Source organism: Tiliqua scincoides, chromosome 3 (assembly GCF_035046505.1).
Source record: "Tiliqua scincoides isolate rTilSci1 chromosome 3, rTilSci1.hap2, whole genome shotgun sequence".
Lineage (NCBI taxonomy): Eukaryota > Metazoa > Chordata > Lepidosauria > Squamata > Scincidae > Tiliqua > Tiliqua scincoides.
This window is the reverse complement of record NC_089823.1, coordinates 94,783,811-94,810,413: the sequence shown is the minus strand read 5'-3', so window position 1 is coordinate 94,810,413 and position 26,603 is coordinate 94,783,811. Positions and strand designations below refer to the sequence as shown.

General features: G+C 46.1%; 1 protein-coding gene across 1 annotated transcript in view; it reads right to left on the bottom strand.

Moving 5' to 3' along the window:
- The window catches only part of SH3RF3 (SH3 domain containing ring finger 3), a 254,499-nt gene that overhangs the window by 2,033 nt on the left and 225,863 nt on the right, over positions 1-26,603 (bottom strand). Inside the window, exon 10 of the mRNA XM_066621660.1 lies at positions 6,529-6,866. Within this exon, the coding sequence (XP_066477757.1) occupies positions 6,529-6,866 (338 nt within the window). The remainder of the gene's footprint in view (positions 1-6,528; positions 6,867-26,603) is intronic.

Sequence of the window (26,603 nt, the reverse complement as noted above, 5' to 3'; positions counted from 1 at the left end):
GCCTTCTTCTGGATAAATATAAGACAGTCACTACTTTAAATAGTGCTTCTTGTCCAGATAGCTGGTGTTGCTGCCATCCAAGACTTGTAGTAGTTGCCCTTATATTTTGGAAACTAAAAAATGAATGGTGCTGTCAAGGACCAGGCAGTGTAAAATGATCTTTAAATATACCTATACATTTCCTAGGCAATTTTTCACAGCTCTTGCACTGGTGCAATTGGGCTTAGCTTAGTTGTTCAGATTGCAATGGTGATGTATTCAGGCACGTATCACTGAGAAGTAGCTGGCTAGGAATATATAACAGGAAGAAAGGTTGGCTAAATTGACGTAACAGAAATAAAATCTGATCACTTTAACTGATTAGTTTCATATGTAATTTCTTGGAGAAAACACAAAAGGTACATAGACTCTAGACTAGATCAATTGTTTGATCATTGCAATTAATCCATTAAAATTTTATTGGAGTTTTTTATTTACCCTAATAAACAGATAGGCATGATAAAAAGCAAAGATTTTGGTAGTTGAGAAGCTGCACAACTGTATTGCTTTAAAGATTGAGGGCCCAATCCTCTCCAACTTTCCAATGCCGGTACAGCCACAACACAGCCCTGAAGAAAAGGAACAAACATTCCCTTACCTGGAGGAGGCCTCTGTGACTGTCCCTGCACTTCAGGATGTAGCGCATGCCCTGTTGGCATGGCTAAACTGCTGGAAAATTGGATAGGATTTGGTCCTGAGTTTCTTTCTTGAAATGGAAGTAGCTTTGCTTAGTTAGAACTAAATTGCACATGATGGTGGGAGACCTCATGATAAGAACCCTAACTTTCTAAGGAATTTATGTTGTTCATTTTACCACACCTCCTTAACTGGGTCTCCTGGGCCATTCACATGTCATGTTCTTAACTGGATTCCTTACAGCTCTGCATTTAATAGGGAACCTTCATGTTGTCAGTATGGTCACTGATGGTGAAAAAGATGAGAAAAAAGACTTTCATCTTATCAAGTGTGAATTATGATTTTTCACCTCATTTCAATCTCTGATTCACATTTTTGAATACACAAACAAATTAGAGGTTGAAATGAATTCAAAGACATTTCTCCCAGGATAACTGTAAAAAAATTCCATATACAGCTAAATGTATTGACATTTTCTACAGCTTTTCAGTCCTTTTATGAACACATTATACTTAAAGCTGGAGCTACATATTACCAGAAACATAGGGCTGACACTGCAAATGGCCCCCTTTTTAGAGTTAAGTCAGAATGCCAGATGTAGGGGAGAGCACCAGGATGAGGTCTCTTGTTATCTGGTGTGCTCCCTGGGGCATTTGGTGGGCCGCTGTGAGATACAGGAAGCTGGACTAGATGGGCCTATGGCCTGATCCAGTGGGGCTGTTCTTATGTTCTTATGTTCTTATAACATGACATAAAAACTACCTGTGTTCTTTGCTCATCATACTGTATGCTTCCCTGCCCTATCCTGTTCCACTGGTGAAGAAATGTACGTATAATGCAATAATGTCAGACAGAGTGAACATTCTACAAATTAAAAAGGGGTGGTGGCTGCAAGAATTTGGTATTTTTTTTATTTATGTGGGGCTGTCATCTTTGGTGGCAGCCCTCAGTATACTGTAATGTGCTGTTCCATCCTCCTTCATATCTACCATCTACACTTCAGTGCTTTGACATCTATACATGTAATATTCAAAAGCTCCAAACAAGAATACTTGGGAACATATGTGAGATACACACAGGGGAACTATCATTGCTAATGGTTTCCTTGTGCCTACTAGATATTTGGAGATGCTAGTTGGCCCTGCCATACTTTGTGTGTGTAGATATCAAAATAAAATTGCTACACAAAGTATGAATCAGCTCCTGATTTCATGCATCTTCTGAATTTGTTGATTTGATTCATCTCCTCTGCTTTAGGGATATAAATAATTTGTTCTGCTTTACAGATGGAATACAGTAAAATGTAATCAAGCAAAAATATGGAGTTTAGAGATACAGAAGTCCAAGCACCACCAGATGCAAAATGTAACTTCACACATGAATTTTTTTTTTAGTGGTACTTCTGAGCAATTTGATGTTTTAATGAGAACAAATGGATATGGAATTAACTCCTAGAGTGTTTAATGTGGCTGCTCAGATGATTCTAGCGCTAAGTATTATCCTTCCTCATGTGCACAGATAATTAATATTCCTCATTTATAGGCACAAAAAAAACCCATACTATCAGTTAATGAATGTAGACAAACCAGTGAAATGGAAGGAAATTCATAAATCAATTAGTAAATCATGCCTGCTGAGTATAATTAAGGTTATTTCAATTAGAGGCTATGTTCAGACTTAAGACTTTGGAACTGAAAATGCCTCCAAACCAGAATCAAATTCTTAACTATTCTTAACTATATGGCACAATTAGCACTATCTATGATGTTTTAAGGAATCCATCTGTAAATGTTAACTTGGAGTTTTGTAATACAATGGACCCCTGCTTTACAATGAACTCACCTTAGGATCAAATCACTTTACAATGGACTCTCTGTAGTAAAACAAGGTTCACTATACAATAAATAAGGGATTTATTTTATAATGGGCTCACAATTGTCCCCAAAAGGACCTCCTGGACAATAGCTAAGCCAATCAGAGATGTAAATACAAGCATTTGGTAGCATTGCAGCCACTAGCAGTGATTAATATTGTGGCTGTGTATATGGAAGGAAAGATAAGAACATAAGAACAGCCCCACTGGATCAGGCCATAGGCCCATCTAGTCCAGCTTCCTGTATCTCACAGCAGCCCACCAAATGCCCCAGGGAGCACACCAGATAACAAGAGACCTCATCCTGGTGCCCTCCCTTGCATCTGGCATTCTGACATAACCCATTTCTAAAATCAGGAGGTTGAGCATGCACATCATGGCTTGTACCCTGTAATGGATTTTTCCTCCAGAAACTTGTCCAATCCCCTTTTAAAGGCGTCTAGGCTAGATGCCAGCACCACATCCTGTGGCAAGGAGTTCCACAGACCGACCACACGCTGAGTAAAGAAATATTTCCTTTTGTCTGTCCTAACCCGCCCAACACTCAATTTTAGTGGATGTCCCCTGGTTCTGGTATTATGTGAGAGTGTAAAGAGCATCTCCCTATCCACTCTGTCCATCCCCTGCATAATTTTGTATGTCTCAATCATGTCCCCCCTCAGGCGTCTCTTTTCTAGGCTGAAGAGGCCCAAACGCCGTAGCCTTTCCTCATAAGGAAGGTGCCCCAGCCCCGTAATCATCTTAGTCGCTCTCTTTTGCACCTTTTCCATTTCCACTATGTCTTTTTTGAGATGCTGCGACCAGAACTGGACACAATACTCCAGGTGTGGCCTTACCATCGATTTGTACAATGGCATTATAATATTAGCTGTTTTGTTCTCAATACCCTTCCTAATGATCCCAAGCATAGAATTGGCCTTCTTCACTGCCGCCGCACATTGGGTCGACACTTTCATCGACCTGTCCACCACCACCCCAAGATCTCTCTCCTGATCTGTCACAGACAGCTCAGAACCCATCAGCCTATATCTAAAGTTTTGATTTTTTGCCCCAATGTGCATGACTTTACACTTACTGACATTGAAGCGCATCTGCCATTTTGCTGCCCATTCTGCCAGTCTGAAGAGATCCTTCTGGAGCTCCTCACAATCACTTCTGGTCTTCACCACTCCGAAAAGTTTGGTGTTGTCTGCAAACTTAGCCACCTCACTGCTCAACCCTGTCTCCAGGTCATTTATGAAGAGGTTGAAAAGCACCGGTCCCAGGACAGATCCTTGGGGCACACCGCTTTTCACCTCTCTCCATTGTGAAAATTGCCCATTGACGCCCACTCTCTGCTTCCTGGCCTCCAACCAGTTCTCAATCCATGAGAGGACCTGTCCTTTAATTCCCTGACTGTGGAGTTTTTTATAGATATAGCCGATGCAAAAGTTGATGCAATTGCAAGTCTTCTAGCTAGCTTCTCAGCTGGTAGCAGCATTTTTAACATTGCAGGTATGCGTACTGAAGAAAGGATACAGTCCTGTAATTAGTGGTTGATAATTATAACATTGTATAAACTGATAACCCTGGCCCCTATAGAGCATAGTAGGCACCATTTAAATCACCTTTTTGAGAAGGAAATAGCTTAGTTCTGTGGCAGAAACTTCAACTTCCAAGGTGTTGGAAGGAATTACCAAAAAACAATGCATTATTGGGATAACATTATAGTATTTTCCTAGTGTCTCTGGAATGCATTACCATCATAAAGCAGGAGTTCACTGTATAGTTAAACAATGAGTACATATGGGGGGGGCTTCTGTTTATAGGCATGACTTACAATCCTGCCTTCTGTTTCCTTGTCAGTGCTACAGATGCAGCATTTTTTGTGTCCATGCCCTGTCAGCATCTGATATACATTTGACTGGGATGCAGGAGAAAGCCTTTCTGTGACCATGCCCAGGTTATGGAATTCTCCCTTGAGGGAAGTGTGTCTTGATTCCTCTCTGGTAGTGTATCATCATCAGTTGAAGACTCTGGTTCCACATCGACTGGGTCAATTTGTGTTCTGGATATGAAAAGGAGACCGGATTCCTTGACATGCTAAATGACTGTGCCTTAGAGCAGCTAGTCATAGAGCCCACCAGAGGACAGGTGACTCTGGATTTAATATTGTGCAGTACTCAGGACCTGGTTAGAGATGTCAATGTTACGGAGCCACTGGGGAACAGTGATCATGCTGCGATCCATTTTGACATGCATGTCAGGGGAAGAGCATCAGGCAAATCTCTCACAAAAACCCTTGACTTCCGACGAGTGGACTTCCCTCAAATGAGGAGGCTGGTTAGAAGGAAGTTCAAAGGGAAGGTAAAAAGAGTCCAATCTCTCCAAAGTGTATGGAGGCTGCTTAAAACAACAGTAACAGAGGCCCAGCGGAAGTGTATACCGCAAAGGAAGAAGGACTCGACTAAGTCCAGGAGGGTGCCCGCATGGCTAACCAGCCAAGTTAGAGAGGCCGTAAAGGGCAAGGAAGCTTCCTTCCATAAATGGAAATCTTGCCCTAATGAGGAGAATAAAAAGGAACATAAACTGTGGCAAAAGAAATGTGGCAAAAGAAATGTGCATTTCAATGTAAGTAAGTGTAACATCATGCACATTGGGGCAAAAAATCAAAAATTCACATATAGGCTGATGGGTTCTGAGCTGTCTGTGACAGATCAAGAGAGAGATCTTGGGGTGGTGGTGGACAGGTCAATGAAAGTGTCGACCCAATGAGCAGCAGCAGTGAAGAAAGCCAATTCTATGCTTGGGATCATTAGAAAAGGTATTGAGAACAAAATAGCTAATATTATAATGCCGTTGTACAAATTGATGGTAAGGCCACACCTGGAGTATTGTGTCTAGTTCTGGTCGCCACATCTCAAAAATGACATAGTGGAAATGGAAAAGGTGCAAAAGAGAGCGACTTAAGATGATTACTCGGCTGGGGCACCTTCCTTATGAGGCAAGGCTAGGGCATTTGGGCCTCTTCAGCCTAGAAAAGAGGTGCCTGAGGGGGGACATGATTGAGACATACAAAATTATGCATGGGAAGGATAAAGTGGATAGAGAGATGCTCTTTATACTCTCACATAATACCAGAACCAGGGGACATCCACTAAAATTGAGTGTTGGGAGAGTTAGGACAGACAAAAGAAAATATTTCTTTACTCAGCATGTGGTTGGTCTGTGGAACTCCTTGCCACAGGATGTGGTGATGGCATCTGGCCTGGATGCCTTTAAAAGGGGATTGGACAAGTTTCTGGAGGAAAAATCCATTACGGGTTACAAGCCATGATGTGTATGTGCAACCTCCTGATTTTAGAAATGGGCTATGTCAGATGCAAGGGAGGGCACCAGGATGCAGGTCTCTTGTTATCTGGTGTGCTTCCTGGGGCATTTGGTGGGCCGCTGTGAGATACAGGAAGCTGGACTAGATGGGCCTATGGCCTGATCCAGTGGGGCTGTTCTTATGTTTTACACCTCTCTTTTATATGGCTCTCTTTTGGCCCTGATTCTGCAGATAGTGTTGTTGTCTACTGTTTCTGTCAGCTGCAGTTTTACACTACTGAGATTTTTTGTCTGCTATATTTAGCTCTATAGTTAAGAGATATTAGTGGGGTATTTAACTCCTTGGAGCATTTTATATATAAAGGAAAGGCAGGGTACAAACATTTATATAAAGAAAAGCATGGGGCTTTTTTTTTTTTAAAGGAAATTGAGAGAGAGAGAGAGAGAGAGAGAGAGAGAGAGAGAGAGAGAGAGAGAGAGAGAGCTGGCAAAACTCCAACAGGGCCAAATGACATGGTGACTAGGTCTTCCAGTTAATAAGAATCCTCCAATGAAATGAAAATATTGCATTTTCCAAATGTGCACACAACGACATTGCTAAAAAACATGCAGTTGTCAATACAGTACATGTGAGTATAACAGTCTATGGTGTTTATGTTTTTCAGGCATACCTTTCGCGAGACAATGGCTTAGGTTCTGGACGGATGGCTGCCATTGAAGGTAGCGGTTGCCTTATGGGAGAAGGAATAGAAAAATTCAAATCCAAGGAGCCTGTTTTTCTGTGCAGAGGTTCCATCTCCATTGCTCCCTGCATTTCACTTTCAATTGGGCATGAGCCGGCCCTTCCATGGCTAGAGAGAGAGCAAAGTTCAGGTCCCATTGCACCCTGTAGCATTCCCTCCATCATCACCAGGGGGTCATGTGTGGGTGACATCGACGGAGGAGAGCGGGATTTCTTCTTTGTTGATGCACCTGCTAGAAGTTTCAACAGTCCACTTTTCTTTTCTTTCTGAATAGAAATAAAACATTGAAAAGTGAGATGTTTTGATTACAGGATTTTAAATAAATGCCACCTGTGTTGCATGCACATCAAAGGAAGATGTTAAGATGTGGCATCATGCTAAGCCCAAGAATGAGATAGGCTTCTGTCAACATACAATTTATTAAAGTAGTATAGGAAGATTAAGAATTCAGGCTGCATAGTAAACGAGAAAGTGAGCATCATTTGCAAACCACCTTTGCTAAAAGAGCTACATCATTATGTGTTGTGAAGCTAATGCACAGTGGAAGTTGTATTAAATCGCTACTGGAACAAACATGAATGACTCATCCAGAAAAGGAAAAGACAGCTTAAACAGTCGGGAGCTTGAAAGGTAATATTATTTGATGCTACTCATGGGGGAAACAAAGCACTATCTTATAATTCCACACTGCTAAATGAATGTTCAAGACCTGAGTACAACTAAATTGGATGTGCTGCATCTCTGTCCATTTTGACTGCTGACTCTTCTTGTTTTGTACTCTTTGGCTGGTCTGATTAAATCCTAGTATTCAAGATCACCAGAACAAGAAATTCTGATGAAGTTCTCTCATCAGATATCTTAAGACATAGCTAGCTTCTTTTACGTAATTACAGTTTGCTTATTGTAGAACCCAGTCGTATTGCCGTGAAAACACAATTGGAACAAGTGTGGCCTCCATGACTGCCACCCTCCCGCAGGACACAGTGTGTGCCCTGTTGTCGCTAGTTTGGATTTCGCCACTAGGCAAGTCTATCTTATGGGATGTACATAAATTTTCCTTAACTATGGATATGTGATTTCATAACATAACTAATTCTATTTCCAATATTTGTTGTTTGGCTATCAGTGATAAGTGGATACAAAGGTAGAATATTTGTAGAGTTTAATGTTTGGATTTTTAAATTTTTTGAATTTTTAAGGTATTTTTAAAGTTTTAAGGTATAAAGGCAAGAAAATCCCTTCATACCAGACATTATACAATAAAGAGGAGAGGGCATATATTTTAATATGATAATGGCCTTTACCCCTTACAGATAAATGCCTAGCCCGCAAACTTAAATAACTGGGATCCCTCCCCAGCTTTTATATACTTTATCCATCTTCTGTCTTCTTGGCCATTTACAAACAGCCTTTAAGCTTAGGAGCAGCAGACTTCTTCCAATTTGCTGCCAAATAAATCATAGCAGCATAGCAGCAGATTAATAATAAATTCAGAGTCAAATATTTCAACCTTTCCTTTCTGATGACAAAGAAGTATGGTTAATGGGTCTAAGGGTAACTCATAATCATCTTGAATAAGCTGAATTACTGCTTTCCAATATATTTGTATTGTCAAGCATCACCACCAGATGTAAATGAAATCCATCTGCAAGAGTTAGCATAGTTGGTTTTTATTCTTATTTGCATACATGTACACACATGTGCAGGTGTCTGTGCAGGACTGGCCCAGGGCCTCCTGGCACCTAAGGTAATGTACCAAATGCTGCCCCTTTAGCTGGTGATATGCTGGCTTCTGCTCCTCTGACGCTCTAGCCCACTGCTCTCCTCTCTTCCACACTTTGTCCCCTTTCTTTTCCACTCAGTGGAGACAAGCAGGCAGATGGAAGTGGGTTCCCCGGAATTGGATGTGCTGCCTGAGTGATCCCTTCAGTTGGCCTCATGGATGGGCTGGCTTTGCATGTGTACACAAGTGGTTGGTTAGTGCAGTAATTTTTCAGTAATTGTTAGCATAAGATAAAAGCAGATCCCAGGGGGTGTGGTGCGTTCTCTCTCAGGCGGAGAGTCTGGGGTGCAGCCTGACCTGCTGCTTGTGTCCTGGGTCCTTTGGCCATCATGGCCTACTGGCCTCATAGGTAGCCTGGGAGCCAGTTTGTGTTTCAATAGTTGTCTGACCCAGGAGAGAGATAGTAGAGTTTAGGAAGCTAGCTTTGTTATGTTAACCTGATGTATTTCATAGTCATCTGTACTCTTGCAACTGCTGCCTTAAAACCTTCAAGCCTGTGTAACCTTGTTCTCTTAATAAACTATCTTTTACAAGCGTGTGTTAGGAACTCCTGGGAACAGGAGTCCAGAATCCTGCCTAGCCACTTAGTCAAGCTACTAAGTAACATGTGTTGCAATCTAGAGTCTTGAGGGCTGGGTGCCAAAGCAGAAGGGATCCCAGTGCCTGCAAGAGCTAGAGCAAAACCTGGAGAGTCCCAGTTTCCCTGGCCTTGGACACTGGCTGATACAGGGTGGTGGCAGTTCTACCAAGATTGGCTTGTAAACCAGTAGAACCAGCAGGAGGGGTGAGTGCCTGGGAAGGGCAGCTTTAGAACTTGAATAGAACCTACTGACTCTAAATTCTACTGAAGCGGCATACTTTGTGACTATGCTGCCACATAAAAGCTTCCAACTTTGGGAAGAACAAGTTTAGCAAAAGCAAAAAGGGCTCTCTGCCTCCAGTGATCTTCACCAACTCCATGACTGGAGTGGACTTAATCAAGGAAGCTTAACAGCCTTCCACAACAGCCACCTCACCTGGCTCTGAATGACAAGGGCAGAACTCAGCAGGGGTCCCCAATCAGCAAGAAGATCCCTTGATTAGTTGGCCTCACCTAAGATCCCACAGGATTCTATGGGGGGGGGGAGTCTTTAAAATCCCAAAGCATCAGAACCACCGTTGTCCTTTTTTTGCCTGCTCCCCTGCCTTGCTGTGATGTTTCTGGGGAACCCATTGGTGCTGCAATAAGTCATTCCCATTCCAGCAGCCACCCACAGACACTCATGCCATTCGGCACCCAGGATTAGTTATACTCTGCTCCCCCTTTCCTTTTAGTTTATTTACTTATTTAAAAGATTTATATCCTGCCTTTCCAGAGTTCAAGGTGGCTAACAAATTCATGTTCAATGAAACATACATTCAATACAGCACCGTGATACATAATAAAACACAGGTGATCAATACAATTCCAAAGCATCAGTGCGTATCCCATAAATCACCACTGCAGCCTAGAGCAGAATATAAATTAATATAAACCAGTAAAAGCAAGCCCCCATTTCCATCTGTGAGATCTGCTTGTGTTCAGGGAGATTCACTTGGCTCAGCTCTTTTGCCACTTCAGTCCTTGCCATGAAATGCTCTGGAGCCTTGCAGAAAAAGGAATGGTAGCCTTGTGTTTTGCCAAATCCCAATCCACTGGGCCTTGCAAGCCAGTCCAATCAATCAGAGTTGCCAATAAGCCAAGTTCCAGTCCAAAGTCAGGTTCCAGGTAGGTCAGTCCAATCAATCAGGGTATCCAAATCAAAGTCCAGTCACAATCCGATTCCCTATTCCATAAACTCAGTCAGTCTCCTCTCCAACCTGCACTCCTTCAAAACCCACAATCCTTTCTATCTCAGGTGCTCCTTATATCCTGAGGGATCTCCTTTGGCCTCTAGTGGCTGCAGCTGTGCAGCACACCTCCAGCTACCACCTGGGCCTTAATCCTGCATTCACTTAGAGCAAGGGGCACTGTGGACACCACACCCTATCTCCTCGGTAATATCTTCTGCAATGTCACTACACTCCACCCCTTGGTGTCACAGTGGCCCCCCTTGATCAATTGTCTGCTGTTTCCTTTCTTGGTAGGGTATAGGAGTCCTTATTCCCTACGCTTAAGCTTTCCTATATCTAAACAGACAGGGGACTCTGCTCCTGCTATTAGCACCCAATATGTGGCCCCTGGCCCTCGGCTGATAATTTCCCCAGCCCTGTTTGGCTGGTGGGGATATATGATCCAGACTTTTTGCCCGTCACACAGCTCCTTGTCAGTGGAGCCAAATCCTTGGTTCCCCCTAGCCGTGGGCTTCCCAGGGCCATCCACCTCTTGAATGGCTGGCCTGCTATATTTTTCACAGATCAACTGCGCAATTCGTTGCCCCGCCTGGCAGGTGATGTCACTTTTACTCCCATTATGGAGAATGACTTTTACCTCCCCCTGGTAGTCAGGGTCTACCACCCCTCCTAGCACCTGTATCCCTTGGAGTGCAAGGCCCGATCGGGGTGCAATCCTCCCATATGTTCCTGGGGGTACTGTCACCCCAATCCCCAAGGGGATAGTGTTCTGCTCTCCTGCTGACACAATTATTTCCTTTGGCGTGGCCAAGTCTATTCCAGCACTATCCGGGGTTGCCCGTATGGGCAGAATGCCGTGTTTCTGCGTCTTCCAGACTCTCAAACTTGGTATGGGGGTGGGAACCACCAAACCCACCATGCGCTGCAGGGGTGTTTGCCCTCCTACAATGGGCCTGCTATTAAGTTCAAACTCTGCCTGGTCCAATACTGTGCTCCACTTTTTCAGAGTATGGTTAGGGGTCAACTGTCTGATCTTTTGTTTGAGCAACCCATTCACTCTTTCTATGAGGCCAGCTGCCTGGGGATGGTGAGGGATGTGGAAAACCCATTGGATTCCCCATTCGTTTGCCCAGTCCTGCACAGCAGCCCCTGAAAAGTGACTGCCATTATCACTCTGCACCTGCGCTGGCACCCCATATCGCTTTATTAGTGATTCCATCCCTCTAATCGTGGTCTGTTGGGTGGCTCTAGCCCCAGGGTGTACTAATAGATACCCCGAATATGTGTCCACCATGGTCAGCAGGTACTGCCATCTCCCTGACTGAGGCAGCGGGCCTATGTAGTCCACCTGCCAGACTTGCCCTGGTCCCTTTCCTCGGTGAAGGTGGCCTCTGGAAATTTTAGTGAGAGGAATGTCCTTAATTCTTGCACATATATCGCATGCTGCTGCCACTGTGTGGGCAGCGTCAGCTGAGCAGGGAATGCCCCGCTGCAGTGCCCATTCTCGCGTGCCCTTTGCCCCCAGGTGGCCTGACTTTTCATGGGCCCATCGAGCTATGACTAATAGTTCATCATCCTGATTTTGGGCCGGTGTGGTAGTTCGAACACGGGCCAGTCGATCAACTGCTTGATTGTACTCTGCCTCTGTAGTCCCAGTGGAGTGCCCATCTACATGTCGAGCACGTACAATCAAATGCTGTAGACACTGATCAATTCGTAACCACAACTCCCGTCCCCACAATGGGCGCTGATAAAGAGTGAAGTCATCCCTTTTCCACCTGGGGAACCACACTGTCAGACCTTTATATACAGCCCAGCAATCTGTATATATGTATGCTGTTTGATCTCGTTGCTCTATAGCGTGCTCCATTACCATTAGGACTGCCATTAGTTCAGCATACTGGCTGGACTTTCCTGTCCCAGCCCATGTTAATGTGGTTTGTTGCCTGGGATTGAGTGCTGCAGCCTGCCAAACTCGATTCCCCCCACTATATCTTGCCGAGCCATCTGTGAACCATGTGGTATCCTCCTCCACCTGGTCATAAGGTGGGGTCTCTTTTATGGGGGACTCCCCCAGTGGCTCTGCCTTCACCATCTCTACCTCTTCCCCCACTGGTGTCAGAGCCAACACTTGCTCCTGGAGAGCACTTACCCCCTGAGGACCGGGGCGTGCCCTTTCTGAAATGTACCACTTCCACTTTATTATGGAGGACTGTTGGGCCCAGCCTATCTTTGGACTGGCAGAGTCGTCCATGATCCAATGCATAATGGGGATGCTGGGCCGCATCACCACCGGGTCCCCTCCCGTAAGCCTCTTGGTCTCCACCAGAGCCCAGTAGCACGCCAGCAACTGGCGCTCAAAGGGGGAGTAATTTCCCGCTGCCCCAGATAGTGTTCTGGACCAGAAGCCCAGGGGCACCTTTTTCCCTTCCTGTCCCTTCTGCCATAGGCTCCAGATTGCTACCTCTTGGTTGGCAGACACCTGCAGTTCAAATGGAAGCCCTTTCACAAATGGACCAAGCGGCATGGCTGTAGCCACTGCGGCTTTGGCGGCAGCCAGGGCGGCTTGCTGCTGTTCTCCCCACTCGAATTCCGCCTTCTTTCTAGTCACCCGGTAAATGGGTCGAAGTATCTGCGCCAAATGGGGGATATGCTGCCTCCAGAATCCCATTAATCCTACTATTCGTTGGGCTTCCTTCTTTGAGGAAGGAGGAGGCAAGGCTGCTATCATGTTCAGTACTTTCTCAGGGATATGTCGTACTGGCCCTGACCACACCACCCCTAAGAATTGGACTTGTTGGGCTGGTCCCTGTATTTTGGCAGGGTTATTCTCCCACCCACGAGCCTTCATGTGGGCTACCAGGGCAACTAATCCCTCCTGCACATCCTGTTCTGTAGGGCCTGAAATCATAATATCATCGATGTAATGGGCTAGGAACAAAGCAGGGTTCAAGGTTAACCGCCCCAGGTCTCGTGCCACCAGCCCATGGCACAATGTAGGGCTATGCAGATACCCTTGGGGCAAGACCTGGAATGTATATTGTGCTTCCTCCCAACTGAATGCAAACTGGTCCTGGGATTCTTTACTGATGGGGATGCTAAAGAACGCATTAGCGAGATCTATTACGGCATGCCAGGCTCCAGCGTTTTTCTCTATGTGTTCCAGCAGGGTCACCATATCAGGAACCACTGCAGCCAGTGGTGGTGCTAGTTTGTTTAGTTGGCGGTAGTCAACGGTCATCCGCCAACTACCATCTGGTTTTTTAACTGGCCAGACTGGGGAGTTAAATGGTGAGACTGCTGGCCTAACTATCCCAGCTTCTAACAGGCCTTTTATAGTCTCAGTTATTTCTTTGTGACCGCCTGGCAGGCGATACTGTTTCACAAACACTGGTCTGTCTGGCGAGGGAATGTGCAAAGGGGTCCATTTAGCCTTCCCCACCAGTACTGCCCTCAGTCCAAAGGCGTATCGCCCTTGGGGAATTTGCAACTCTTTCCCCCTTAATAGGTCCATGCCTATTATATACTCTGGGACCTGTGAAATTAGGACCGTGGCTATGAATGGTGCAGACTTCCCTATTGCTAAACGCACCTGCGTTTCAGTTGTCACCTCTTCTCCATCGCCATAGACATTGACATATCTGATAGGCCCTGCGTGTTTCTTTGGGTCACCATGCAATAGGGTCACTTCTGACCCTGTATCCATTAAGGCCAGGACCGTCTGCACATTCCCTTTGGCCCAGTATATAGTTAGGGGGATGTGAGGGCGTGGGTCTCCAGGGATCGCTGTTTTCATGGGCCTTACCACTGGAACCCGCCCACCTCCCTATTCCTGGGGTTGGGCTACATCCCACCCAGATGTTGTGAGATCCTCCTCAGAGGAAGCCGGAGAAATCTCATCCTCGTGGTGCACTTCCACCATGAGGTCTGTGGGACTTGCCTGCCTCACTTGGGGCTTTTTCTTCCCCTTGGTGCACTTGTCTCTCCAGAGCTTACGTAGCTCCATGGTAGAAAGACCATCTATCTGGTCCTTGGGGACTCCTTGTTTCAATAGATCAGCCCATAGTTTCCACCGGGGAACTACTTGCTCAGGATGGGGCAACACCTTCCCCTTATGACTTCTCCCAGTGGTCGCCCTCCCTTCATACTTGGAGGGATGCCTCTCATTTTGTACATTTCGGGCCCTTGGCCGGGAGAGGCTTTCTTCGGGCATATCTTGTAGTTGCCCTAACAGGAGAACTACATCCCCAACATCATGTCCCTGGGCTGGTCCTAACATGGCCACTATGGCACCTTTTAGGTGTAGCAGGGCCCCCCTTACCAGTCGTGCCCTCATCCCAGGTGAGAAGGGCTGAGAATCCGGCCCTACGAAGCCTGGCACATACAGGCCTATTTGCATGGCCATTGTGCGCAGCTGCCCCATTGCCTCGTCTATGGTGCGCCAACCTGGCAGGTTCTCCTCCCAATCCAAGGGTGAGGGATATCTCGCCTTTATCGCCAACCCAACCCAGGCAATCAAAGAGGTAGGTGGACCCTGAGCCCCCCCCCCCGCAAATAGCTATTAATTACAATGTCCCGTGAAAGGGCCCCTAATGCTTTTAATTCCTCTGGGCTTAAGTGGATGGCACCTGCCCCCTGATCATATAAACGGAGCAACCAGCTACTCAGTTGCTCAGTAGGGCGTTGCCTCATATCCCGACCTATCTCCACCAATTCCTGTGAAGTATAGTCCCGCACGGTCCTCACTGTTTGTGCAGGAGCGCCTACGGGACCCTTTGCCTTGTTGGTAATCAAGGGGCGTGCCCGTAGCACAGGTTGTGCTACCCTCCTAGTTTTTTCCATACCCTGGCCTACCGAGGTCCTGGGTGTATCTCCTTCTGAGGAGGGATTCACAGGGCTCTCACTGTCTTCCCACCCTTTTGCTCCAGGCTCAGGTTTAGCCCTTAGCTCGATCAAGCGCTCCGTTAGGACCTCACCAACACTTTCTGCTACCCTAGCAGCTTTGTGGGCCCTTGCTAAGGCCTCCGCATAGGCTGAGTTCTTTTCTCTTTCCACTAGGATCATCTTTTTTAATTTGGCATTTGCTGCTTTCAGGGAGCGTATCTCTGCATTCTCGGTATATGACAAGCTCAATTTCCTTACCGAAAGGATACCACGCTTGACTACTCCTCCCATACACTGCACCATCTGGAAAACGGTCCAAAGAATGCTCAAAGTAGCCCAGACATTCCATAATAGGGCAGGAGCATTTGCTTGCCATACAGCAAGGTCCAGGGCCTCCCAGATCTGCCAGAGATCCATTTGCTTGCTCTCTTGTTACACAAGGGGATACTACTTGCCTTGGGCTTGTACCCCACTCCTGGTACCAATTGTTTTGGTAAAACCCAATCCACTGGGCCTTGCAAGCCAGTCCAATCAATCAGAGTTGCCAATAAGCCAAGTTCCAGTCCAAAGTCAGGTTCCAGGTAGGTCAGTCCAATCAATCAGGGTATCCAAATCAAAGTCCAGTCACAATCCGATTCCCTATTCCATAAACCCAGTCAGTCTCCTCTCCAACCTGCACTCCTTCAAAACCCACAATCCTTTCTATCTCAGGTGCTCCTTATATCCTGAGGGATCTCCTTTGGCCTCTAGTGGCTGCAGCTGTGCAGCACACCTCCAGCTACCGCCTGGGCCTTAATCCTGCATTCACTTAGAGCAAGGGGCACTGTGGACACCACACCCTATCTCCTCGGTAATATCTTCTGCAATGTCACTACACCTTGTTCCTCAGAGCAGCCTTGCTAAAGTCGTACAACTTCTGTCTATCTTTCCTTGCCTTTGGACCCAGTCCTATCCAATTTTCTAGTGCTGATGCAGCCACAGCACTGCACCAGCAAAGCAGTCCTGAGGTAAGGGAACAAATATTCCCTTACTTTGAGGAGGCCTCCATGACTGCTTCTCCACATGTCCCACTGACACAGTTGCATCAGCACTGGTACGTTTGATAGGACTGGGCCCTTTGTCTCATTTCGGGGACAGTCCTAACCCACTTTCCAGCACTGACTTAAGGGCAATGCAGCTCTGAGGGAAGGGAACAAACATTCCCTTACTGTGAGGAGGCCTCCGTGAGTGACACCCAACTGCAGGATGCAGCACACGCCCCACTGGCACCGCTGTGCCAGTGCTGGAAAGTTGGTTAGAATTGGGCCTTATTCACAGCAACAGAATGCTTAGTGTTTGTTTCTTCCTGCTCTGTTTGAAAATGCTCTGTGTGTATGTGTATGAATGTGCGTGCACGCACATGTGCGTGTGTGTGCAGGCTTTCAGTACATTTTTCATAGTTTTATCAAATTTTTAACACTCCTACACTGCAATCCTACCCACACTTACCCAGGAGAAAATCCCATTTACTACCACTGTTAAATGAATGTACATAGTAGCTTGTTAAAAGTACAAGTCTGTAACATTTCCCCAAATGCAGTCACAGACCAGGGTAGCATCAAGTCTAACATACTAAAAATAAAATATTGAAATGAATGGGAATCCACCTGAAATTGACTCGTGACCCACCTAGTGGGTGCTGTCCCACAGTTTGAGAAACACTGTTTTAAGGAGTTCCTCTCTCCTCCCTCTTATGGTCTCTTCTCATTCAAAGAACCTCTGCACAGGGCTCCATTATCAGTTAATGGTAGATATAGATTCCCATCTAGATTAAGGTGTGAGTGGTTAAATTCAATTAACCAGTTTTTTATCCCTTTGATTTTATCCCTTTCATTTTTATCCCTTTTTTATCCCTTTGATTGGGCTTAATCAACAAAGGGATCCCTTTGATTCATCCCCTTCCCCCAAGTAAGGGAAGCAGGCCCGCAATGGGGCTACTCACTTTAGCGGGGACCAAAAGGTTGGAGCTAAAGTAAAGGCACTCGTGTAGGGTGCGCAGCCCTGCACGAGCGCCTTGGATCCTGTGGAGCTCGGCTCTGCAGATCCGCCTTGCTCCCTCCCACCAACACGCCTCCCACCGGCCCCCGGCCACGCCTCCTGCCAGCCTCCCCCCTCCCCAGAATGTCTCTCCCACGCCCCTGGCCACGCCCTCGCCTCCCGTTCTGCAGCCCGGTGGTCCGGGAGACAGCAGAGCTGCAGAACCCGGGCGACCACCATGCGACCACCATGCCCAGCGCTGGCCGGAGATGGGCTAGCTCTGGTGGGAGCCCGGCGGCAAGCCCCGAAAACGTGCCTTATGGCACTTTTGCGACTGAGGTCCGTGCTGCAGAGCTGTGCTGCGAACCTCAGGATTGGGCTCTTAGGCCCAAATCCTAACCAACTTTCCAGCACTGACATAACAGTGCCAATGCGGTATGTGCTGCATCCTGCAGTTGGGTGGCACTCATGGAGGCTTCTTCAAAGTAAGGGAACGTTTGAAGGGAATGTTTATTCCCTTACCTCTGAGCTGCATTGCCCTTATGTAGGTGCTGGAAAGTGGGTTAGGATTGTGCCCTAAAATAAATATTTTGTTTCCCCTTTCATCCTCACCTTCATTTTCCTTTCTCCGTCATTTGTCACTACATAGAATCCCTGCACACAATTGTTTTGCCCATATGCACATATTACATGTGTTTTGAAAAGCACTGCCAGTAACACAGCTGCTAAGTAGATCCTTCCAACCCATCATCCTCCTCAAACCCCTGCCATATATGTGGTTCACAAAGTGCTTGGCCCAGCTGCATTGCTCCTCCTAGCAATGCTGCTGTAGCCAGAATGGTGCTATAGATGGTGCAGTTTCATCTCATTTCAATATCAGGTCATGAGTAGTTCCATGGCTGAGAACTATTCTACCTGCTTTGACCAACAGTACCCTGCCTGGAAATACAGCTCTTGGGCTTGTAGCTCCTGGCCAAAAGGAGCTGAAATAGCTTTCTCCAGCCATTTCCATTTCCCAACAGCAATGAAAGGAAAACAGCAGCAGGGACAAGTCTTGTTAAATAGCTAGAACTGGAGGAAGGTGATCAAGGGGGCATATATATAGGACCAGGGGTGTCAAACTCATTTCATCCTGGGGGCCACATTGGATTCAGGGCACCTGCTGAGGGCCGAACTCCAAATGTGGCACTCGGAAGTGACATGAACACAGGAAGTGATGTCACTTGTGACATCACTTCCTGTTTTTTAAAAAGCTGAGGCTTCCCCCTCGCTCTGCTACTTCGCCCCACCCCATCCCCCATTCTCCCAGAAAGCATCCCCTGCCCGCCAGCCAGCCAAGCCTCCCAGTCACCCCATCCCCCATCCTATCACAAAGCATCCCCTGCCTGCCAGCCAGCCAAGCTGGAGAGGAGGAGAGCTCTGGCCGCGGCTGGAGGGAGGACCGAAGGCTGGGGACGCTGTGCACATGGCTGCTCCAGTCCTCGGAACTCTCTCCGGCTGCATGCGAGCCCTGCTTGTGCCCGGAGGGAGGACCAAGGGCCGGGGACGCCGCATGCGCGGGTGCTCCAGCCCTCAGTTGCCCCTTCCAGCCACAGGCGAGGCCCGCTCGCAGCCAGAGGGAGGGCCGGAGACGCCACACGTGGCTGCTCCAGCCCTCTCTCCGGCTGCAGAGCTCTGCTCCCTGTTGGAGCGAACGGGGGTAGGGCAGCCCCAAACTCCCCCAAAGCCTGGGGGGCCTCCAAAATGGCTCTGCAGGCCCGTGGGCCTTATCTTTGACACCCCTGTATCATTCTGTTTATGTCATTCCCGCGATATTTACATCCATTTCAGTGTGTTCATAGTACACAATACAGGTCATTACAATGCTAAACATTGTTGTAAACTGGGCTCTTAAGGCTGAAACATATGTGACATTAGGTGTTTGCTTCTGTATCTTCCTTTCTGACTCTTCAATCATGGTTTGATTATCAGCTGAATTAAACACTGAACCTCATACACACTGAAATTGATATAAATATCTCAGGAATGGCCTTGGCAGAGACGGAACAGTGAAAGAGTCACATACACAGGGAGCATAGCAAGAGAAAGATCATGCACGAGAACACAGAAAAGTACACTCAACAGAAGAACCAGGCCATTTTTCACTCATGTGGGACCCTTTAAGTAGACGTAATTAACTTATGCTGGCTTTGACCTCTAGTCTTCATATATATGTGAAATGCTACTAAATGATACAGAAGTGTTTGGCTACCTGTAGAATCTTCACACTCTCTTGGTCCTATCCCCTACATCTATCTTCCACTCATAATTCTACTGTGGAATGATCTTGAACGTCTACTGTGGAGGTAAAATAATTTTCAGAATGTACCCCTGCATGACCAGGGTTATGTTAAACCGATTATGAATACTGCTTAACAATGAATTGTCAATTGCAATTTGTCCATATAAAGGCATTTTTCTCAAGAAAAATTTGCTGTAGGAAAAGGTGTAATATGGGGTTCAATCCTATGGGCTGTTAGTGCCAGTGCTGAGCTCCAGAATTGGTGCTAGGGGTTGTAAATGTGCTGCAAAGCATGTTTACGGCATAATGGGAGGAGGGAGCGCCGGCACCAGGCCAGTGCCTGTTGGCGCTGGGCCCAGCACTGGGAGGACACTGCCTGGAGGTGAGTGAGACTGTCAGGCAGTGGTGTGGGCTGATGAGGTGGGGGGAGGTATTCTGGGGGGGTTAGGGTGGGGTGAGGAACCAGTGTGGCAGGGAGGTGGAACTGTTGGAAGCCTCCGCCGCCAGATCCTATCCTCCATGTCCTCCCCTCCTCCCCTCCAGGGAGGGATATCCTCCCCTCCAGGGAGGGAAAGGGGAGATAAAAGGAGACTTAGAGATGGCAGAGAAATTAAATGAGTTCTTTGCATCTGTCTTCACGGCAGAAGACCTCGGGCAGATACCGCTGCCCGAACGGCCCCTCCTAACCGAGGAGTTAAGTCAGATAGAGGTTAAAAGAGAAGATGTTTCAGACCTCATTGATAAATTAAAGATCAATAAGTCACCGGGCCCTGATGGCATCCACCCAAGAGTTATTAAGGAATTGAAGAATGAAGTTGCAGATCTCTTGACTAAGATGCAACTTGTCCCTCAAAACGGCCACGGTGCCAGAAGATTGGAGGATAGCAAATGTCACGCCTATTTTTAAAAAGGGAAAGAGGGGGGACCCGGGAAACTATAGGCCGGTCAGCCTAACATCCATACCGGGTAAGATGGTGGAATGCCTCATCAAAGATAGGATCTCAAAACACATAGACGAACAGGCCTTGCTGAGGGAGAGTCAGCATGGCTTCTGTAAGGGTAAGTCTTGCCTCACGAACCTTATAGAATTCTTTGAAAAGGTCAACAGGCATGTGGATGTGGGAGAACCCATGGACATTATATACCTGGACTTTCAGAAGGCGTTTGACACGGTCCCTCACCAAAGGCTACTGAAAAAACTCCACAATCAGGGAATTAGAGGACAGGTCCTCTCGTGGATTGAGAACTGGTTGGAGGCCAGGAAGCAGAGAGTGGGTGTCAATGGGCAATTTTCACAATGGAGGGAGGTGAAAAGCGGTGTGCCCCAAGGATCTGTCCTGGGACCGGTGCTTTTCAACCTCTTCATAAATGACCTGGAGACAGGGTTGAGCAGTGAAGTGGCTAAGTTTGCAGACGACACCAAACTTTTCCGAGTGGTAAAGACCAGAAGTGATTGTGAGGAGCTCCAGAAGGATCTCTCCAGACTGGCAGAATGGGCAGCAAAATGGCAGATGCGCTTCAATGTCAGTAAGTGTAAAGTCATGCACATTGGGGCAAAAAATCAAAACTTTAGATATAGGCTGATGGGTTCTGAGCTGTCTGTGACAGATCAGGAGAGAGATCTTGGGGTGGTGGTGGACAGGTCGATGAAAGTGTCAACCCAATGTGCGGCGGCAGTGAAGAAGGCCAATTCTATGCTTGGGATCATTAGGAAGGGTATTGAGAACAAAACGGCTAGTATTATAATGCCGTTGTACAAATCTATGGTAAGGCCACACCTGGAGTATTGTGTCCAGTTCTGGTCGCCGCATCTCAAAAAAGCCATAGTGGAAATGGAAAAGGTGCAAAAGAGAGCGACTAAGATGATTACGGGGCTGGGGCACCTTCCTTATGAGGAAAGGCTACGGCGTTTGGGCCTCTTCAGCCTAGAAAAGAGACGCTTGAGGGGGGACATGATTGAGACATACAAAATTATGCAGGGAATGGACAGAGTGGATAGGGAGATGCTCTTTACACTCTCACATAATACCAGAACCAGGGGACATCCACTAAAATTGAGTGTTGGGCGGGTTAGGACAGACAAAAGAAAATATTTCTTTACTCAGCGTGTGGTCGGTCTGTGGAACTCCTTGCCACAGGATGTGGTGCTGGCGTCTAGCCTAGACGCCTTTAAAAGGGGATTGGACAAGTTTCTGGAGGAAAAATCCATTATGGGGTACAAGCCATGATGTGTATGCCCAACCTCCTGATTTTAGAAATGGGTTAAGTCAGAATGCCAGATGTAGGGGAGGGCACCAGGATGAGGTCTCTTGTTATCTGGTGTGCTCCCTGGGGCATTTGGTGGGCCGCTGTGAGATACAGGAAGCTGGACTAGATGGGCCTATGGCCTGATCCAGTGGGGCTGTTCTTATGTTCTTATGTCAGGCTGAAAAGCCTGACATGGAGCTTCCCCAGTCGGCGCCGCCAAAATAGCCGGTGCAGACTCGAGGAAGCCCATTGCAGGACCTGCACCCTTATTCAGGGCATATAGTGACTTTCTCTTTTCAGACATTGATGATTGTGAAACGTCATTTCAAGGAAATGGTACAGCATCACTCCCACTTCATCAAAAGACCTGCAATAAAACTGCATTGCATAAGTTCTGAAGATGTTGAAAGAGATTTTTTAATAGAAAGATGATACCAATCAATTTATTATGATAAGACTTCCAATCTTTTAAGTGTACGTCTCTATGGAATACTTTCATCCTACATTTGGTTTTCAAACAAGCACAGGGCATGTTTTCAAAAGAATGAGCTCAGCTGTGTAATCAATTTTTACATTAATTAGGAGGTTCATGTGAAACACTGCAGAATTTAAAAGGTTGGCTGAGGGATAAACACTGAAAATTCTGAGGTACACCAGGCTTCTTGACATTTCTGAAAAGTCTAATGAAACAGATGACTTGAAAATGTTCTTTAAACTTTCAAGGAAACAGAAAAAAAATTATTTGAAACATGGGAAAAAAACACCCTCACAAATCTACTGCAACACTGCATCAATAAACAAGATTTTCTAGCTAATAGAAATGGAATGAGCACTAAATTGGTTAGATTATTGACTAGTACTCTCAAGTTCTTGCATTCTATATGTGGTAGAAAATGGTTTATTGGCCACAGGGATTTAAACACCCACACATGTAGAAAGGAAAAGTTAGCTAATGTGCTGAACATTCTGGAAGGCAAAATTAAAAAAAAAAAGATTCAATGATGAAATGCAGTTAGCAGTCTGATAATACTTTAACTTTATAAGTTTAGCTCAATTTCCTGGCTTTCAACAGAGGTAGATTTTATTTTGGAAGCAAAACAGATAAAACCACTTAGTCTTACATTCTTTAATCTCATTAAATGATAGACATTTGATATGTACAACTCTACAGAAAAAAAGCAACATTTGAGATAGGCATCTAGATCTTTGTAGGTGGTCTTTATTCCATCTAAAGCTACTTCTCACTTGGGTTAATATGATTGTGGCAGCCATTTTTTCCTCAGGCTCTTCGCATAATTAAGGCTACAATCCTGTGCACACTTGTTCATAGACTTATAGAACTCAGTGAGACCAAGTTCCTTTTTATTATTTTTTAAATTATGAAACATAGAAAATATAAACTTCAAAAGCCTTATTGCAGTCTCAATAAGAAAAAAGCAGAACACACTTGAGATTTACTTCCAAGTAAACTTGTGAAGGGCTGGACCACTCTGTTCATGGAAATCAGCAACAACATTCCATTCAAAAATCATCACTCTCAACTGCACAGATGTGCACAAGAACCAGCTTTGCTTAAGAAAATAGCAAATCAACTGTTTTCTGAGCTCTAACAGAAATTTTTAATATGTGCAATCCAACCTCATTAGAATTTATGGAAGTTTTGCCACTGGCTTCAGTGGGAGTTGGACTGTAGTCTCAATGGTCCAGGGGCCTGGATACCTTCAGGACTGCCTTTTCCTATGTGTGACTTTCTATGTACTCTTGTCCTTACCTGACACCCTGCTGTGGATACCATTGTAGCAGGCAACCAACAGGTGTACCACTAGGAGCATCTTTGCGTTGGTGGGGTCAACTATCAAATCCCCTCTCCCCCCAGAGGTGGAGATTACATGGGTCTCTATGCTGCCTGGTGTTAAACAAGATAAAATGTGGCTCTTTCAGAAGGCTGTCAGTGCTAGTTGAATTCTTATGCTGTGCTAAGGAATCTTTCTTCCTCTACTGCTGAAGCTTTTTATACAAAATTGTATTTTATGTTTTGATTTGTTGTTTTTTGTTGAGTAATTTTAGCAAGTGAATTAGCAATAATTACATTGCTAACTGTACTTGTGCAACTGCTGCTGGATCCACCCTTTCCCTCTCCAATAAGCCCCATTATTTCCTCTCCCTGCCCACAGCCTGCCCCCACTATTGACTTACCAGCGCCTATGGAGGCTCCTAGGGCCACTGCTGTGTACACTACTCCTCTCATCATTTACAGCAGCAGCCTGACAGTGTGTGACAGTGACCTGGCTTTTGTGACTTCGTAAGGGACTTTGTGCTGCTAGAATGCTAGTTCTGGCAGTGCAAGGCACCAATAGGATTGGGGCCTAAATAACATTCCTCCTTGGGCGCCTCTAGATTGAAGAGCCCCAAACATTGTGGCCTTTCCTTTTAAGGGAGGTGCCAGGACCCATTAATAATTTTGGTCACCCTCTTGCATCTTTTCTAGTTCCACTATATTCTACTTGAGATGTGGAGAATACTCACTGGACACAATACTCTAAATGTGGCCTTACCATCGATTTGTACAATGGCATAATAATATTGGCCATTGGTTCTAAATCCCCTTTTTTTAATGATCCTGAGCAAGGAAATGGCTTTCTTTATAGCTGCCATGCTTCCCTCAAGCTGACCACCACCACTCCAAAATCTGGTCTGCAACAGACAGCTCAGAACCCATCAACAGAAATGTGAAATTTTGATTTCTTGTCCCAATGTGAATCACAGAGCCAGGCTGTTACTCTGTTGAAGCACACTTTGGTGATAAAACCTGTGTTTCTGGTTCTGTAATGTGTGAAATGCCCCTGAGATTATTTCCAAACTGCTGCAAGGATGAAATAAGATTTGTCAAACATCTGTGTACTAAACATTCAGCTATGTAAATATAAAAAGAACAGAATGTTTATTTAAAACCTCTTGTTTAAGTGAAGAGATCAGGGAAAAGGAGCCTAACGGGAACTGTAAACATTACTATAGAAAAACAGGTGAACATAGTTCTTTTGCTAGACAAATAGCTACTACATGATGGATTCAGATTGGCTCTGGATGGAATTGCTGAAAACATGATACATTTGAGCATACAAATATGCCGGTATTAATGCAAGGACATTTACAGGTGAAAGAACAGTATTATGTAAGCATCTCACATACAATAAATGTATAGGTTTATTTTGTTTCTGTGTGCATTTTCAGAAACAAACAAACAAAATGCATTATGCATATGCATCAATTGTTTGCAACTTGAAAATGCTTTTGAATTCCTTCGGCATGAACAACAAACACTTTTTAAACGTGAAATATCCTGCTCAAGATCACAGCCTGCATCTCTTGATTTTCTTCCAAACGGAACTTACAGTAACTCCTTTTCTCAAGATATAACAGATCCTGTCTATGCCTCTCAGAGTGCAATCCAAAGTGAGCCCTAGGCCAGTGCAAGACCCCTGTGCTGTCCTCCCAATGTCACAAAATTGCTGAACGGCACTTCTGTATCACCAGGAGAGTCAGGAGGCCGGTGCAGGGGACTTGAGCCTTCCTGGGGAGGCTGAATGCAGACCCAGCAGAGCCAGTGGAGAGTGAGTTTATGCTGATGGCAGGTCACCGGTGGAGGGATCTGGGGAAGGCAAGGGAAGGTGATGCGAGGGGTTCAGGGGCAGGGGAGGGTGGGTGAGCTTGTAGGTGGACAGGGTCTAGGAGGGGGATGGAGCCAGGATCGGCACTTAGGCCAGATCCTAACCTCCCACCCAGGTGGCCCAGCCTACTACCATCTCTTTAGGTGGCGCAGATCCAAGAAGCCCATTCTGGCTGCTGCCGTGCTACGTAGGGAAGGTGAGTCAATTTCCCTTGGCAACATATTCAGCAACATCATGTCAGTGTATTTCTATAGCACAGAACTTCTCAAACTGTGGGTCACGACCCACCTGGTGGGTTGTGACCCGATTCTGGGTGGGTCAAAAAAAGCCGGGAAACGCCATCTTGGATTCTGGCAAAATGAGTTGGGCGGCGCCATCTTGGATTTCCAAGATGGATTTCACCACCATTTTCCAAGCCTGCATCAGTCATGTATGGGAGAAGCTTCTCTCCCTTGGGGTCTAAAAGAGTAGCATGCGCAGGTGCAAAGGAGCGAGGCAGCACCTGTTTCATTTCTCCAGTGAGCATGGCTGTGTTGGCAGAGCAGAGCCTGTCTCTTGGTGGGAGTCTGAAGCTGCCGCTTCCCCCCTTGCCTCGGATGGGCTCCTTTGGAAAGCTTTTTGCACAAAGTTTGGGAGGGAGGATTCAGGGCTCAGAAAAGGATCTTCCTCACATGAAGGATTCACTTGGGGAAAGTTTTGATGTGCAGCAAAATGCAAAAAGTGCATTTCTTCCTATACAGAAACTAAAGCACTGAGGCACCCAGGAGAGGGAGGGGTGGGGGAACTGGGGTGAGTGAACTGAGTATGTGGGTGATCAGAGGGCTAGGAGAGATGGGGTTGGGGGTGAGTGGACTGAGCATGTGGATGATCTGTAGGGCTAGGTGAGATGGAAGACTCCCGTCTTACAGGTATGCAGACAAGTCTGGTTTTGCTCTATCTGTAGGAGGCTTCAGGTTAGTTAGTTAGTGCCATGAACACCAATGGGTATATTCAAAATATAGCAATGCCATGTTCAACACTAGCCACAAGCAAGCACACCCTTCACACACACCTCATTACAAGAAGCATACTGAATTTTACAGGCGGAATGCTTGGTAGCTATAGTAGCATGGTACAGAAAATTGGAAAAGCTTCTGTGCTGGAATGTTTTCTCTTGTCATTTGAAGTTTGTAAGTTCCTAGGTGAGAAGCTGGAAGTGATGTCCCTTCCTGCTTAATGACATCACTTCCAGCATTGGCATCACAGTGATGTCACTTCCTGCTTGATTATGTCAGTTCTGGGCATGACATCACTTCCAGTGGGTCCCGGACAG